Raw genomic sequence first — 14,442 nt, forward strand, 5'->3', positions numbered from 1 at the left:
GCCTTGCTGATCCTAAGCCCTTGTGGTAGAATGGTAACCACCAGGAACACATGACTCCCTTCTGACTCACGCCCATAGCAGACACGGCTCATTACAAACATCTACATCTCTTCCTGCTTATGACAGCCTCGGGATGCTTCCCAACATAGCATCACACACACACACACACACACACACACACACACACACACACACACACACACACACAAACCACCAACAGACTGAAAGGGACTATGACAACAAAGGCGGCTACCCCATGATAGCTATCCACCTTGCAGAAACACGGTGGTCTACCTGGGCCAGGTATGGTTGCCTGGAGACCCAGGATCTCGGGGCAGCTGGAACACAGCCAAAGTCAGAAAAGACCAAACAACGGCTTCTTAACTACACAACCCTGGCCCACGGCTCCAGGGCTCACCCTGGCTCCTTACCTGGATCTGCCCCTTGCCCATGATCTTGTCCACAATCTCATTGTTGTCTTTGTTGACCTTGGTCTTGTCGTAGCACTTCTCATAACACAAGATCCTCAGGGACTGTGAACCCTCCAGCTCAATCTCAAACTCCTGGTGAGAGATGGAAGGAACAAAGGCCCTGAGCTTCTGAAGGTGGGACTTTCACGCAGACGTATAGTGAAAGTAAGGGGTTAGGGAGATATGGCTGGTCCAGCCAGTAATGTGGTCACCCTCAGCAGAGAGCCACGGTCGATGACAAACTGGGACACGAGCCTCCTTTACTTACCTCATCCCACTTGGGCTCTGTTGTGTCCCGAAACACCCTGGTTTTGGCTTTGCTGACAAAATAGCCAAAGGAATCCACCTCCAGAGTACAGTAAAGATCTGTAGGGGGAAGGACAGACATACCAAGTGAGGCCTAAATCAGCCAGGAACGGGGCCAGGACACAGGGAGTGGTAGTCAAGGGTTCAGGAAAGAAAGGGTACAGGCTCCGAGGGGCAGAACCAGAGCCTAAGCTTTAGTATCAAGGGTACATGGATCCTAAGGCATCTCCATTGACTATGCAGCCTGGGCAAATCCCTGCAGCCTCAGCGGCCCATGTACAAAGCAGAAATTCGTGACCACAGGGAGATGCCACAAGACCAGCACAGGTAATAAGGCTGCAAAGGCCTCGACCGTGCCAAGGCACTGGCAACTCGGACTTTTCCTCTGGGCATGCTACCCGTGTTCAGTAGATTCAGTGTCAAGCAGCCCTTTTTAAGCTCCTAACCATCCAGAGACAAAGGAGACCTGCTTCCTGCCTTTGAAGAGTTCACAGCAGGAGGGACAATCATCAGTGCCACAACAGCATGGCAGGTCCCATGACTCTGAGTGTGGTGGGGACACCAAGTGGAGGCCTATTCACCTCAGAAGCACAGGGAGTCTTCTCAGCAATGCTCACCGAATGAATGGCCAGTTAGGGGCCAATAGCATGAACTTGGTATGAAGAGGCAGGAGCCAGGAGAACTGAGTTTCTGAGTCTGTGTGTTATATTAAGTCATTTCATATCTCTGTGACTCAGTTTCCTCAACTGACAAACAGGAACCATAAACTCACTGGACAAGAAGTAGAATAAGAAGCTGAACTGAGGGCTGGAGAGATGGCTCAGTGGTTAAGAGCACTGACTATACTTCCAAAGGTCTGGAGTTCAATCCCAAGCAACCACATGGTGGCTCACAACCATCTGTAATGGGATCTGATGCCCTCTTCTGGTGTGTCTGAAGACAGCTACAGTGTACTCATATACATAAAATAAATAACAAAATATTTAACAAAGAAGCTTAATTGAAGATAGGTTTAGTGGTGTACACCTTTAATCCCAGCACTTGTGAAGCAGAGGCAGGTAGGTCTCTGTAAGTTTGGGGACAGCTTGATCTACATAGAGAGTTCAAGGCCAGCCAGAGAGCTACATAGTGTGACCTTATCTTTAAAGAAAAAACAAGTTTCATTGACATGGGGCATTGATCAGTGGTAAAGCACTTGCCTAGTATGTGCAAGGAATGAGGGTCCATTCCCAGTACCCCATGCATTGCATACATACACATAATATTTAAGCCCACTTTTAGGTCAATAAAAACAAATGTGATTGTCTTAAATTAGTTTTTGAGGCATGGTAGTATATTCCTTTAATTCCAGTACTCAAAAGACAGAGGTAGACAGATCTCTGAGAGTTTGAAGGCAGCCTTGTCTACAAAGGAAATTCTAGAACAACCAGGGCTACATCGAGAGACAGACTCAAACAATTTTTTAAAAGATTTATTTTACATGTATGAGTGATTTGCCTGCATGTGTGTCTCTGCACCACATAGGCATCCAGTGCCTGTGGAGACCAGAAGGTAGCGTTAGGTGCCCTGAACTGGAGACAGATGGCTGTGACCCACCATGTAGGTGTTGGGAACTAAACCCAGGTCCTCCGAAGGAGAAATGAGTGCTCTTAACCACTGAGCACTCTCTCCAGGCCCATGACTGCCTTCTATTGAGAAGGAAGCTGAGCCTCAGAAAGGTTAGAAAACTTGCCTAGGATCAGAGTTTGTAACACAGACGCTGGGTTTGAGTTTTGGTGTCTGTAGATCTAAAGAAAAGGCTGGAAGGAGAGCAGATCTTAGAGACAAATGGCAGAGGTGACTTCCCTGCCAAGAGGACAAGTCTCACAACCCAAGCACATTGGCAGGGCCCCAGCACTGGGAGATCAGAGCTGAGCAGTTGAGGAAATAAAGTCCTGCATAGGGACCTCAGGGACTTGCTTTGGAAGATGGACAGTGGCCACACAGCTTCTTCCTGGGGCAGAGGAGGCACTTACTGGCTGACTGTTTAAAGCCCTTGGCAGAGTGCACGATGACATGAAGGAAGCCGTACAGTCCTGGAGACTCATCGTCTGCAAGAGAGCAAAGAGGAGTCTAGGGGTGTGGGGCTCACCCGCTCTTCGGGGCTGTGGTCCATAGCACCACCTGCTGGCCATCTGGGGAACAAGTCTAATGCTCACTGTTTTCCCCACCGTGTGTGCGGCTCTAGGTCAGGAGTCCTCTCTGCTTAGACTGGGAGCCAGAGCAAATGTCTTAGGCCAGGCATTTAGTATCTTCCTCTCTCTGATCATGGCTTATCCCAAGGCTGCCCTTCTCAGTCTAATCCTTCAAAATGGAAATGAAAATGTTCTAACAGAAAAGGCGAGGCTCCAAGGGAAGGCTTGGCCCTTGTTAGGGACACAAAGGTTCTCCAAGTGAACTTGAAGAAATCTGGCTTTCAAAACTCCTTTCATGGCCTGGATGGTGGCGCATGCTATAATCCCAGCACCTCGGAGAAGGCAGAGGCAGGAGGATCAGGAGAGCACAGAGCAGATGCCACCCAGCACCAGGGAAGCAGACCCTGGGCCAGTTTCAGACCCTCAGCACAGCTCTCTCTGTTCAGAGACCTCTCTGATGGGCTCCTGGGATTACCGCACCACCTCCAAACTCCCCTACTTGGCATTTAAGGCCTTCCAAATCTACTTCCTGAAACACCTGGCCTGACTTCTCATGTCCCCCTCTAGTCTACCTACTGATTCACCCCTCCCTCGCAAATCCCTGCCCCATCCTGCGGCCTCCTTCTGTTCCGGTGGGGTGAGTTCCAGCACCATCTCCAGGATGCAGATTTCTCACTCAACCTGGAGGGGCAAAGGAATACCTGAGCCCTTGAGAGAGTATGTCCCATTTACGATATCTGAATACCTGGCGAGAGGACCGTTGCAGCCACAGTGGGCAGTGAGATCAGCCACTAGCGGCCATGCCTAGCTTCCTTGGTCCCTGTAGAAGACCCACAGAAATGGCCTAGGAGCCTGGACCTGCTGGTTGGGCAGCCTGGAGTTCCAAGTCTTACCATCTTTATTGCTGGTGACAGGAATGTTGTGCACAGTCCTAAGCTTGAAACAGGATCCCGTGAGCACCTGGAGCTCCACAGAGCTCAGGACAAAGGCCTGGAGATCTGTGGGAGAAGCCAATTGGAGAGAGAGCTTCATTATAGGGCCACGAGAATCTACTGCTTTTCCCTGCAGATGTTTCTGGAAATCAGCTTAGTTGCTAGTGTTGGAGTTGGCGAAGGGAAAGTCCTGCAGGTATTCACAGGAGCGCAGCGGTGGGTGCCGGCAGAGGTAAGAACAGTATATGAAGAGGCTCATGTGTGTGACCAGAAAGCAAGAGGACACCCAACCCAGAGTCCTAGGTGACATGTTTATGAATTCACCTGTGCTTCAATTGAACCTCAACAGATAGTAACAGGTGACTGTGAGGGCTAAAGAGAGACAATGGAGGTAATAAGCTCAGAACACAAGCCCCTTTGCTGCCAAGGACACCTTCAGAGCCATATGAAACTGGGCAGGACTTTACCCTTCTTCTGTAGCTTCTGAATCGCTTCTCTCCACTCCGACCTCTCATAGTCAGAAGACAGAAGAAACAGGTAACTCTGGAAGAAGAGGCAAGAGGTCAGTGCAGCGGCCACAGCTGGAAAGGTGCACACCCACCCTGTAGGTGTCCCATCAAAGCCTAATCAGTCTCTCTGAAACTGAAGGAGGGGGCAGTTAGGGTGGTGCTGTCCTTTTTAGGAAACCAGGTAACAAGAGTAGCAGTGCCAATGGTGGCCAGCAGAGGGCAGTAGCTTACTGCAGCTGGGAGAGCACATCCAGGACTGGAGCTGAGGACTGGGAAATGGGGTTTCCAGCCCCTGCCCCTGATTCCCATGGGTCAGGGCCACTGAGAGTGGGCAATCCTGCCCTAAGAGAACAGGTGACCCTCCACCCTGCTCCTCCTGACCTTTCCATTCCGATTGTGTATCCGGAATGGGATTGTTGGGGAATTGAGCAGCAATAAGAACTCGTTCTCAAACATCTTCTTTTTGAGGCGCTCAATGGCTCTGCTCTGTCCTTTGTTGGCTTTCTGCAGGAGATGAGATGCGGGTGTTTCCCTCGCACAAAGTTCATATCTCACTCACTGTGCTAAGCACAACATTCTCCTGTGTGCTAATCAGGTTCTTATTTGCTATAGCTCATGAGGTATTAATATCCAGGGCACAGGTTTGCACCTTCCAGGACCCAGCTAATCACTTAACTAACCCTCCTTCAAGCATACCATTCACATGCAACTAACCCAAAGTCCCAGCCCGAATCCCCCTTTATAGACATCCACCATCAGACCTTACAACTAGACCACCCCAAACCCAGAGCCCCATCCCCCAATAGTAAGTGGAACTACCCCAGTCCTAAGCGCTTCCTTCTTTCTGCTTCACCTCAGAAACCTCAATGACCTGACAAGTCCTGAGGCTTTCAGGTAGCCATGGGTAAGGTAGTGAGGTTACCTGCCATCCGGTCACCTCTATTAGAAACCGCCAGATACCTTTCAGCATGGAGCCCCAGCTACTGGTCTAATGCAGGGCCTCAGAGCCTGGCCTGTGGTCCCATATGCTGCCAAGCCTGCCCAGCTCACCAGCAGGTCTGTCCCACACTGCACAGGAGCTTTCTCCAACTTTCTAGCTCCTAAGGAAGCTTCCTGTGCTCCAGACCTCAGTGTCACTGAATGCTCACACGCTTTAATCTGGAGTAACCATCTTTTCTCCTTCATGGGTGTGTGTGGTGTGCATGTGTGCGTTCATGTGCGTGTGAGCACTTTATGTGTAGGCCCAAAGGTGATGATGGAATCTTCCCTGATCCCTCTACCACCTTGTTTTTTTGAGGTAGAGTCTCTCAATCAAACCTAGAACTCACGGACAGGGCTAATCTCAATAGCCAGCTTGGTCTGGGGTTCTATGTGCTGGAATGACAGCATAGCCACCACACCCAGACAGTGTTTAGAGGGTTCTTTGTGTCTGACCTGTGGTTTCTTACTTGTGTGGCAAGCACTTTAACCCCTGAGCCATCTCCCTAGTCCTTAACATGTTAGTCTGGCAAGACTAACAACCCTTACAGCCAGCTCTGTGGCAGTGGCTCTCATACCCTGTTGGAAGAAGGTAACAAGGGTCTCAGCGGCAGCTCTAACTAAACGCACACAGCTGCCCAGACATGTCACTTGCAGAGACTTAGGGAAGTAATGTGCACTGTAAACCCATCTCCGACAGGCTGCGCACCAGGAACACTCCAAATACCCAAGCACATGCTTGGCAGTTGAGCAGAATAGAGATGCTAAAGGGAATCTAACAATCCAGAATTCCAGGTGTAGTTCTGTGCGAAGCTCAAAAAATACCAGAACAGGACATGTGGTCTGGTTACACACACACACACACACACACACACACACACACACACACACACACACACACACTCGCCCTTCAGGTTGTTAACAATGTAAGATAGTGTAATCACTCTTATACTGTCTACTAACATTGTAAGCATTTGTTACATTGATGACTAGAAAAGACAAGTCTTAAAAACTATCTGTATGGCCGGCAAGATGGCTCAGTGGGTAAACTGAGGGAGCTTACTCTTTCTCTTCCATGTAGGCCTGGGGACTGAACCCAGGTCCTCGGGTTTGGTGGCAAGTGCTTTTACCCATAACACCTCACCTTCCCCAAGTCACTGCTTTTGAATACACAGATGTAAGGCTACATTTCCCTACAGACAGTGCTTCAGCCTCATTCCATGAGTTTGCATTACTTTTTATTATTTATGCACTTCTAAATAGTTTTCCATTTTATTTTGAGTTTCCTCCTTAAATGCTAACCATCTCTTGTACTTGGTATAATTTTTCCACAGTGAAGTCTGAGGATATGACCCACAGGTTATCAAGCTTTTAAAAGGATCAGAGATTCACGTTATGGACCCACATAGAACTATTTGTGGATGTTCAGTGTGCGGCAACAAGAATCTGATTTCCTTCTTAGCACATGCTTTGGCCAATTGTTGTAGCCGGGTCCCCTCACCCCATTCAGTTCCCTGTAGATGTGTCAGTTTCTCACGAGGCCTCCTGTGCTTTTGCTCAAGAAAGCCTCTCACTCCTCCTCTCTTGCTTCCCCTTTCTACAGTGTGCAACACATGTGGTAACTGAGGAAACATCCCATAATTAAACCCACCAGCACTAGTCCTCCCGACCCCAGCTCTTACACAAGCAGATACAAGCTCTTATACAGGTGTATTCCTGCATCCTGCATCCTGCCTCCCGCATCACACCCTTGAGCCTGCAGCCCCTCTTCTCTCCACCTCCCTAGAAGACCCAGTTCAAAATAGCCCCAGGCCAAGGCTTACCTCCTTCTGGATCTCACTCTTGAGGGCAGAGATCTTCATTTTCATGTCCTCTAGCTCGTGGTCTGGGAAGGGGTGCACTTGGGGACTGGCCTCTGACTCCTCCGGGGATGGGAACACTAAGTCAGCCAGGGGGATGTACCACTTACAGTCATACTGCTGATGCTTTCTGTAAGCAAGCGGTGAGACGTGAGCTGGGCAAAGTAACCTCTTCAATGCAGAACTGCCCATCCAGAGCAAAATGACTACCCAGGAAGGGATCTGCTCAGATACGTGCTCTTGAGGAACTTTAGGCACACACTTGTGGAAGAAACACTGAGAACCAGGTCTTGGTCAGCCAGTAGTGAAGCCCAGTCTTTCACCCAGAGGGACTTGTGCTTTTAAATATCCCAAATCACTGTGTATGAAGAATGAAGCCTTCTTGGCTGCGTTCATGTTTTCCTATCTCTTGCCTCACACCCTGCCATCTCCTCTAGTCTATCCATACTGAAGCTCCCAATCACTGATTGTCCTTTATAGTAGGGATGGGATATAGATTTGATTCTGAATGTCAGTTCCAATCCATAAAGGGCATGCAAAGCCCTGCTCTGAGAGTCAGCCATCCACATCCAAGCTGCGTGTGGTGGCATATGACTTTAATCCTAGCATTCAGAGGCAGAAGCAGAGGCAGGGGCAAATAGATCTCTGTAAATTCAAGACTTGTCTGGTCTACATAGACAGTTTTGTGACAGCAAAGTGCAAGACTCCATATCTATCTATTTATCTATCTATCTACCCATCCATCTATATTTAAGCCTAGTTGAAAGGGGTGCTATGATTACTAATATTTGTTGTGGGATAATAGTTGAAAATGGGGGGAGTGTCTTCTTAGCCAGGCTGCAGACCATGCCCCTCATTACTTCCCTTCCTAGCAGACACTGGTAAATGCATCACAGGAGCACAATACCAGCACACAGTTTACTATTGGTGTCTCTGTGATCTAGTTCCTGGGAGTCATGTCCTCAACTGAAGCCCACAAAGGCCTCCTCTCTTCAGTTCCCCTGAGAATTAGATTTGTTCCCAGTTCTGGTCCCTTATGTTACTGTAGGCACAAAGATCTCCCTCTATAGTATGAGGCTACATGTTTACCACAGAATAGGTTATAAATGACAGAAAGTATCCACAGTGCTGAAAAGGAGTTGAGAAGGAGCTTCAGAGTTAGAATTCAAATCCCATCTCTGCCATTTCTAGCCATGTGACCTTGGGCAACTTACTTGCCTTCTCTTTAGCTTCTATGAAATAGGGAAAATAAAAACCACTTTGTCAAGGTGATTGGAAGATTAGAAACAATGTATTTGAAACATTTGCCAGAGCACCTGAAGTAGGGGGAAGACCTCAACAAACAGCAGCAGATGTAATGAATACCATGGGACTGACTGTAGTTAGCAAAACCTTTGTCTAGTAAGGAGAGAATACTTGAGTAAATTATGGCACAGCCACTTAGTCTCATGCAGAAAAGTGGTGTTTCTAACGACTCAGCAGCGATAAGAAAAAGGCTTACTGTGCGAAACAGGAAAAGCCCAAGCCGGATAAAGTGGTGATCGATCAGCACCCAGGAGGCAGAAGTAGGAAGATCTCTGAGTTCAAGGCTAGCCTGGTCTACATAGGGTATTCCAGGACAGCCAGGGCTACTTTGTGAGATCTAGCTAATATATAATAGTCATGTAAATGTAAAAAAAAAAAAAAAAAGACAAAAAACAGAGCCCTAAATTAGGCAACTATTTTAAAAAATGGGAAAGAAATATAGTCACATTAGACTTATGCTTATGTTCAGGGAAGTTACTTTATTCCTATATTACCTTAATAGTAATAATGATGATAATGGTAATAATGCATAATTTCTTTCTAGAAAAGACTACATAGTAAAACTGAATTGAATATATGTGTATATGGTCTCAAACTATAACCCTGGAAGCCTTAAACTTGCTGTGCTCTTTCTGTGTTAGCCTTCCTACAGATATAAGCCACCACTCCTGGCAAACATGCCATTTTTTTTTTAAAGGAGAAAACGAAGAAGAAACATACTGCCCGATCCAGTTGTTCCTGACTGATCCCAAACCCACATCCTCACCCTGCGGAGGTCTTCTTTAGCTTGGCACACAGTAGAACGTCTGTGAAGAGAAAGACGTGCCGCAGCTTCCGGGAGCTCTCAGACATTTCCACCAGGAAGCCGTCCTTCACCAGCTGCCGAGTCTGAGGGAGAGAGCACCCCCACCTGCTCAGAGGGAGGATAGCTTCGAGGGCCGGCCTGCACTGGCTTTGGAGTCTTGGTCATCTGTGCTCTCCTCTAATATCAGACTTACTGTCTGTGCGGCTAAGAGAAAGGTGTCTGTCTGGTGATACAGTACTTAGTGTGGAACAGCACAGTGCAGGGCATACCACGCGTGATTAACACACAGCAGAGGCACCCTTCCCCCACAGCTCTCAGCAGCTTCCCCCTGGACTAATAAAAACGCTCTGGAATGACTTAGTTTCTCCATCTTTGGCCATGAACACCTCCAATCTCACATCTCCTCCCAACGGAGAGTTTGATCTAGTTTCAGCGCATCTTGCTCAGCCAACCCACTCAGGCTCGCCCATGCTACCTTCTCGTGGATTCTTCAACTACGGATGAAAGACCCTGAGATTTCCCCAAGGGGAGCTATAGTGATCGGGACAGTCAGAAGCATTTCAGTGCTCCCGAGACATGCATCGCTTCCTCCCTGCCACCCTCGGAGCTGTCACCATCTATTCCAGCCTTATCTGTGTGTGTACGCGCGATATGCTGTGTGACCTACATACACTATCGTCTGTAGGTGAGCATGTTGAAAGGATATGATTTAGACAACCCGAAACTGATAGCTCTCTCTGCCTTCTAGAGTTTTTTTTTTTTTTTTTTTTTTCAGATATCCTCAGAGTAAAATGAACCAGAGTAAAATGAACCAGTGCCTCTTTCTGGGATGCTGCAAACCAGGGTTGGGAACTGCATACAAACAGCTCCACGCCCCATTAGGCATGCTCCAGACCCTGTCCCTCGTTACTTCCTCTCCCAGCAGACATGGGAGACTCATAAATGAAACAAAGGAGCATAAACCCAGTCAGCCTTCCCTCCTAAATGCTACTTAATTACCTCAATTAGACTAAGGGCACTGTATCTGGGCCAGTCTGTTGACCACTGAGGGTCAGTCAGCCCCAGTCAGTGACACTACTTTCCCACTCTTCCATCAGGAAGCTTCCCATCCCACCCCAGGGGAGATGCAATGCCACATCTAGGTGTTCCCGAGGACATGTCATCAGCCTGGGTGGCTAAATCATGCCCAGTACTAGTGTTTCTCGTAGCTGGGCTCGTTGCCTAGGTCTGGCCTACCTAGTGTGTTCATTAAGTGTCTCCTAGGAGTCTCCCAGAGAGTAACTTCCCAATCAGAGCAAGGTTGTGTACCAAGAATGAGGTCTCCAGAGGCACAACTTCTGGTGGGGGCAATGTGTGGAGTTTGACAGCCCAGTTAATCTAGTTTGACACTTTTATCTGGGGATCCCAGTACCAGGCTCAGAGATTGTCCTAACAGGCTATTATAGTATTAAAATTCTTTTGGTGGGGGTGAGTTGGGTTTTTCTGTTTTCCTTCCTTCTTCTCTTCCTTCCTTTCTTTCTCCCTTTCTTTTCTTTCTTTTCTTTTCTTTCTTTCTTTCTTTCTTTCAAGATTTATCTATTTTGTGTATATGAATGAGTACACTGTATCTGTTTTCAGACCCACCAGAAGAGGGCATCAAATCCCATTATAGATGGTTGTGAGCCACCATGTGGTTTCTGTGAATTGAACATAGGACCTCTGGAAGAACAGTCAGTTTTCTTAACTGCTGAGCCATCTCTTCAGCCCAAGTTGGCTTTTTCAAGACAGGGTTTTTCTGTGTAGCCTTGGTCTACAATGTGCTCTATAGATCAAGCTGGCCTTGATCCTCCTGCCTCTGCCTCCTGAGTGTTGGGATTAAAGGTGTGTACCACCATGGCCCAGCCAGTCATAAAATTTTTAATCTAGGATCTGACATGCTATAGTTAATCAGGGTGGCCTAGCCCAGCAGGGAAAAGGGATCTTGTCAACTGTCTACTCCTCAGTCTAGATGTGAAACTATGCAGGGCCCGAACTCACCTCCCCCTTGGGGGTTGTGACTGCAGTCCGGCGAGGATCAATGTCCTCATTAATGCTAGACAGAAAATTCTGGGAGATACGGAGGGCATCCTGAAGCAGTGGGTAGTCTGGGTGGTCCACAGGTGTATGCTTCAAAAGATCCTGGGAAACGTTGGGGGCAAGGAGTGAGCTGAGAGGAAATGGTTCAGGTTCAATGAGAAGACAGTGGGGAACATGCAACCAATCCTCCAAAGAACTCTGAGGGGGTACTCCCGGAACCCACACTCTAACCCAGCTATTCCTGTTTGGAATCAGAACAGAGCCAGGGTCCGAGGAATGGTAGTGAAGGCATTCAGTGTTCCTCTGGTTTCTGTTGTACTCTCATGACTCTTTTCCCTAGGGGCTGCGGCTGGGTGAGGCCACATCTCACCAAACAGCTGGGGAACCCTCCTCTATCCACAGCTGCTCCAGAGCCCTGGAGACCCTGAGGCAGGGAACAAAGCAGCAGCAAGAGTCTGCCTCCTAAGGAGTATTTGGCCAAGTATCAAGCTTAGTAGTTAAGCTATATTTAGGACACGGCCCCGTTGGCATGGTTACCATAGGCCATGCTGGCACAGTCAGGGTCCAGGGACCCTCTGCCTTGTTCCCCAAATGGAGTCTCAATGATTTCAATGCCTTCACACAAAACTCCTACCCCACCTCTGGCCACAAAGGGACATGACACTCACGTGCAGGACCAGGGTGCTCCGAGTGACTCGGTCAATAGGCTTATAGAGCAGAGCTGTAGGGAAGGCCGAGAAAGGAGACAGGACAATGAAGCAGGAACTCGGGACCATGAAGATGGGCTTTTCCCCCCTAACCTGTCTTGTTTCTCTGAATGAACAGTCACTCGGAAGCCAAGTGGGTTCTGTGACAAATCTTACCTCCGCTTTCACTCCATGGAGAAGCCAAATAAAATAAACACACACAGCTCTGTCCACTCAGGCACTGTCCGACTCGAACCTTCCCCGCCTCACCCAGTCCTGTGCTGGTCAGACTCTCACAGCTGAAGCTCCCGGGGCCCATCCTAAACTACACAGACACACCCAGGGAGGCCCTTCGGGACCAAAGGTACTTGTTACTTTTCCGGAAGGATATGTCCCACCTGTCAGTCACTCCCAAGTACTTCCAATCTCAGGATTGACACATCCAGCTGGGAGCCACATGCTTCATTCATTCCCGTTCACACATTTGCCCTCAGCTCTGTGAGAAAAGACTCTATATGCCTCAAGCCCGCTGACAAAACAGGATCGGCTGAGAGGCCAAAAGGCAAGACAGATCACCACCAAAACACTCCCTCAAGCCAGCAGCAGACTGAGGAGCAAAACCTTCCCGAAGGAATTTGGGTACGGTCTTGCTACAGAAGCCCCAAAGAAGCTGGAAAAACTCAAGGCCGGGCAGGTCCTATGTGCCACACTCTGTGACCAGGACAACTAATAATGATTTCTCAGATTCATCAGGACTGGTAAGAGGCCGCAGTCAGCAGCCTAACACTTCCTAATTCTTCCCAACTCAGGGATGGTCCTACACCTAATCTTCAAATCCTGGGACCATGACTTTTGGCTTCCTGTCACAGGTACTCTAAAAGGCAGGATGTTGGATGAAGAAAGAGGATTCTAACTGAATGCCCCATAGAACCTAGCCAGACCCCAAATCCCTCACACTTGGACAGCCCCCAAGCCAGTCTCCCAAAGCCCTAGGTACCTGGTGAAGAATTAAGCAATCACTTCAGGGAACACCCCATTCTCGAGGATGTATGCTAAGTGCCCTATCTGTAGCTCTTGTTTGCTTGGCTGCCCATTAGGATCACACGAAAGCTCTTCTAACAGAAACAGATGTCGCCTCTACACTTCATCGACTAAACCAAGCTCTTCAAAGGATGCAAAAGCCATTTTTCTGAGATGGATATGCATCAGCAGCCGACAAAGGCTGTTATATTCCTGTTACTTTTTTGCAGTTCTTTCTTAACCAGCCATTTCTAGCAGGCTTCTGATGGCCCACGGGGGATGGAATGGCAGATCCATGAGTTTGGGGTGTACTGGGACGGTGAGGGTAAAGTTTGGGTGTGCACATGGGTCTCTTCTCAGGATGTCTAAGGTGCCCCCATCCACCTGTAGCTCAGGTTTCTGCACTACAGTGGGGGAACTCATACCAGAAACACTGAGACCGCATGGCAGGCACAAGGTCAACGGACACAGGCTGGGATGGACCCAGAGTCCCATCTCTGGGAAAGCTGACACTGAAACATCAGCTTCTGCAGCCCTCTCTGGGTCCCAGGAGGAAGAGGTTTCTGACTAAGCTCTGAAGTCTGCAGAAATGGTGGATCAGGTTTCGGTGGGGGGTGGGCTATTAATATGCCTGAAGTCACCTTAAGAGTCCATCTGACAGGGACACGGAATGAATCCTGCAGTTTTGGTGTTTGATGGTCAAGGGGGATCAGGAGTGCGGAGGAAATCAGGCAAGGAGGGGTGCCCCCATGCCTTTGTTCCCCCGGCTTCTGAGTGCTATGTTCCACAAGCCCCAACCACCTCCCCATTCCTGGCTCTGCAGGGCTGCCCATTCTCTACCCCGTGCCATGCTTTCCCTGCTCTTCCAGGGATAGGTGCCATCAAACACCTCATCTTTCTCCCTCCTCCAGGAAGCCTTCCCTGACTGTATCTTTATAAAACACCAAAAGTCAGACCACCATTATGAACAAGCTCGTCTCTTAACACGTTTTATGGAACTGCCTTACACACATTGTTTCCTGTCACTAAAAGGGGACACAATTTTTTCACTAGCTCAATTTTATGGTGCAGAAACTCAGGCACAAGCTCCTTGCCCAAACCACAAAGCTGTGAAAGGTAGATGAATTTTGAGTCTTGGTTCACCCTTGTACTAGCAACTGGACTGCCTTCTTCAGGAGAGAGCAGCTGATGGAACTCCATATACCAGAGTTCTGGAAAAGACTCCCGCTGCACAGGTGAGTGCTTGCTGCAGAGCTAGCTCCTCACCCTACTCCCCACTTTGAAGCGGACTTCAAAGACTAGGGAATCATGGGGACCAAAGAGACCCTGGACTCCAGGTCTCA

At 48.6% G+C, this 14,442-nt stretch overlaps 1 protein-coding gene across 3 annotated transcripts in view; it reads right to left on the reverse strand.

The window, feature by feature from the left end:
• The window catches only part of ABR (ABR activator of RhoGEF and GTPase), a gene marked incomplete at its 5' end in the record, with an annotated part of 137,522 nt that overhangs the window by 35,647 nt on the left and 87,433 nt on the right, over positions 1–14,442 (reverse strand). For all 3 annotated transcript variants that reach the window (XM_080923757.1, XM_080923756.1, XM_080923754.1), the window contains 10 exons: positions 432–563; positions 739–836; positions 2,792–2,866; positions 3,844–3,948; positions 4,350–4,425; positions 4,773–4,895; positions 7,193–7,358; positions 9,300–9,421; positions 11,355–11,495; positions 12,062–12,114. In XM_080923757.1, coding sequence (XP_080779883.1) covers positions 432–563; positions 739–836; positions 2,792–2,866; positions 3,844–3,948; positions 4,350–4,425; positions 4,773–4,895; positions 7,193–7,358; positions 9,300–9,421; positions 11,355–11,495; positions 12,062–12,114 — 1,091 coding nt within the window. The remainder of the gene's footprint in view (positions 1–431; positions 564–738; positions 837–2,791; positions 2,867–3,843; positions 3,949–4,349; positions 4,426–4,772; positions 4,896–7,192; positions 7,359–9,299; positions 9,422–11,354; positions 11,496–12,061; positions 12,115–14,442) is intronic.

Source organism: Micromys minutus, assembly GCF_963924665.1.
Source record: "Micromys minutus genome assembly, chromosome: 10".
NCBI classification, from domain to species: domain Eukaryota; kingdom Metazoa; phylum Chordata; class Mammalia; order Rodentia; family Muridae; genus Micromys; species Micromys minutus.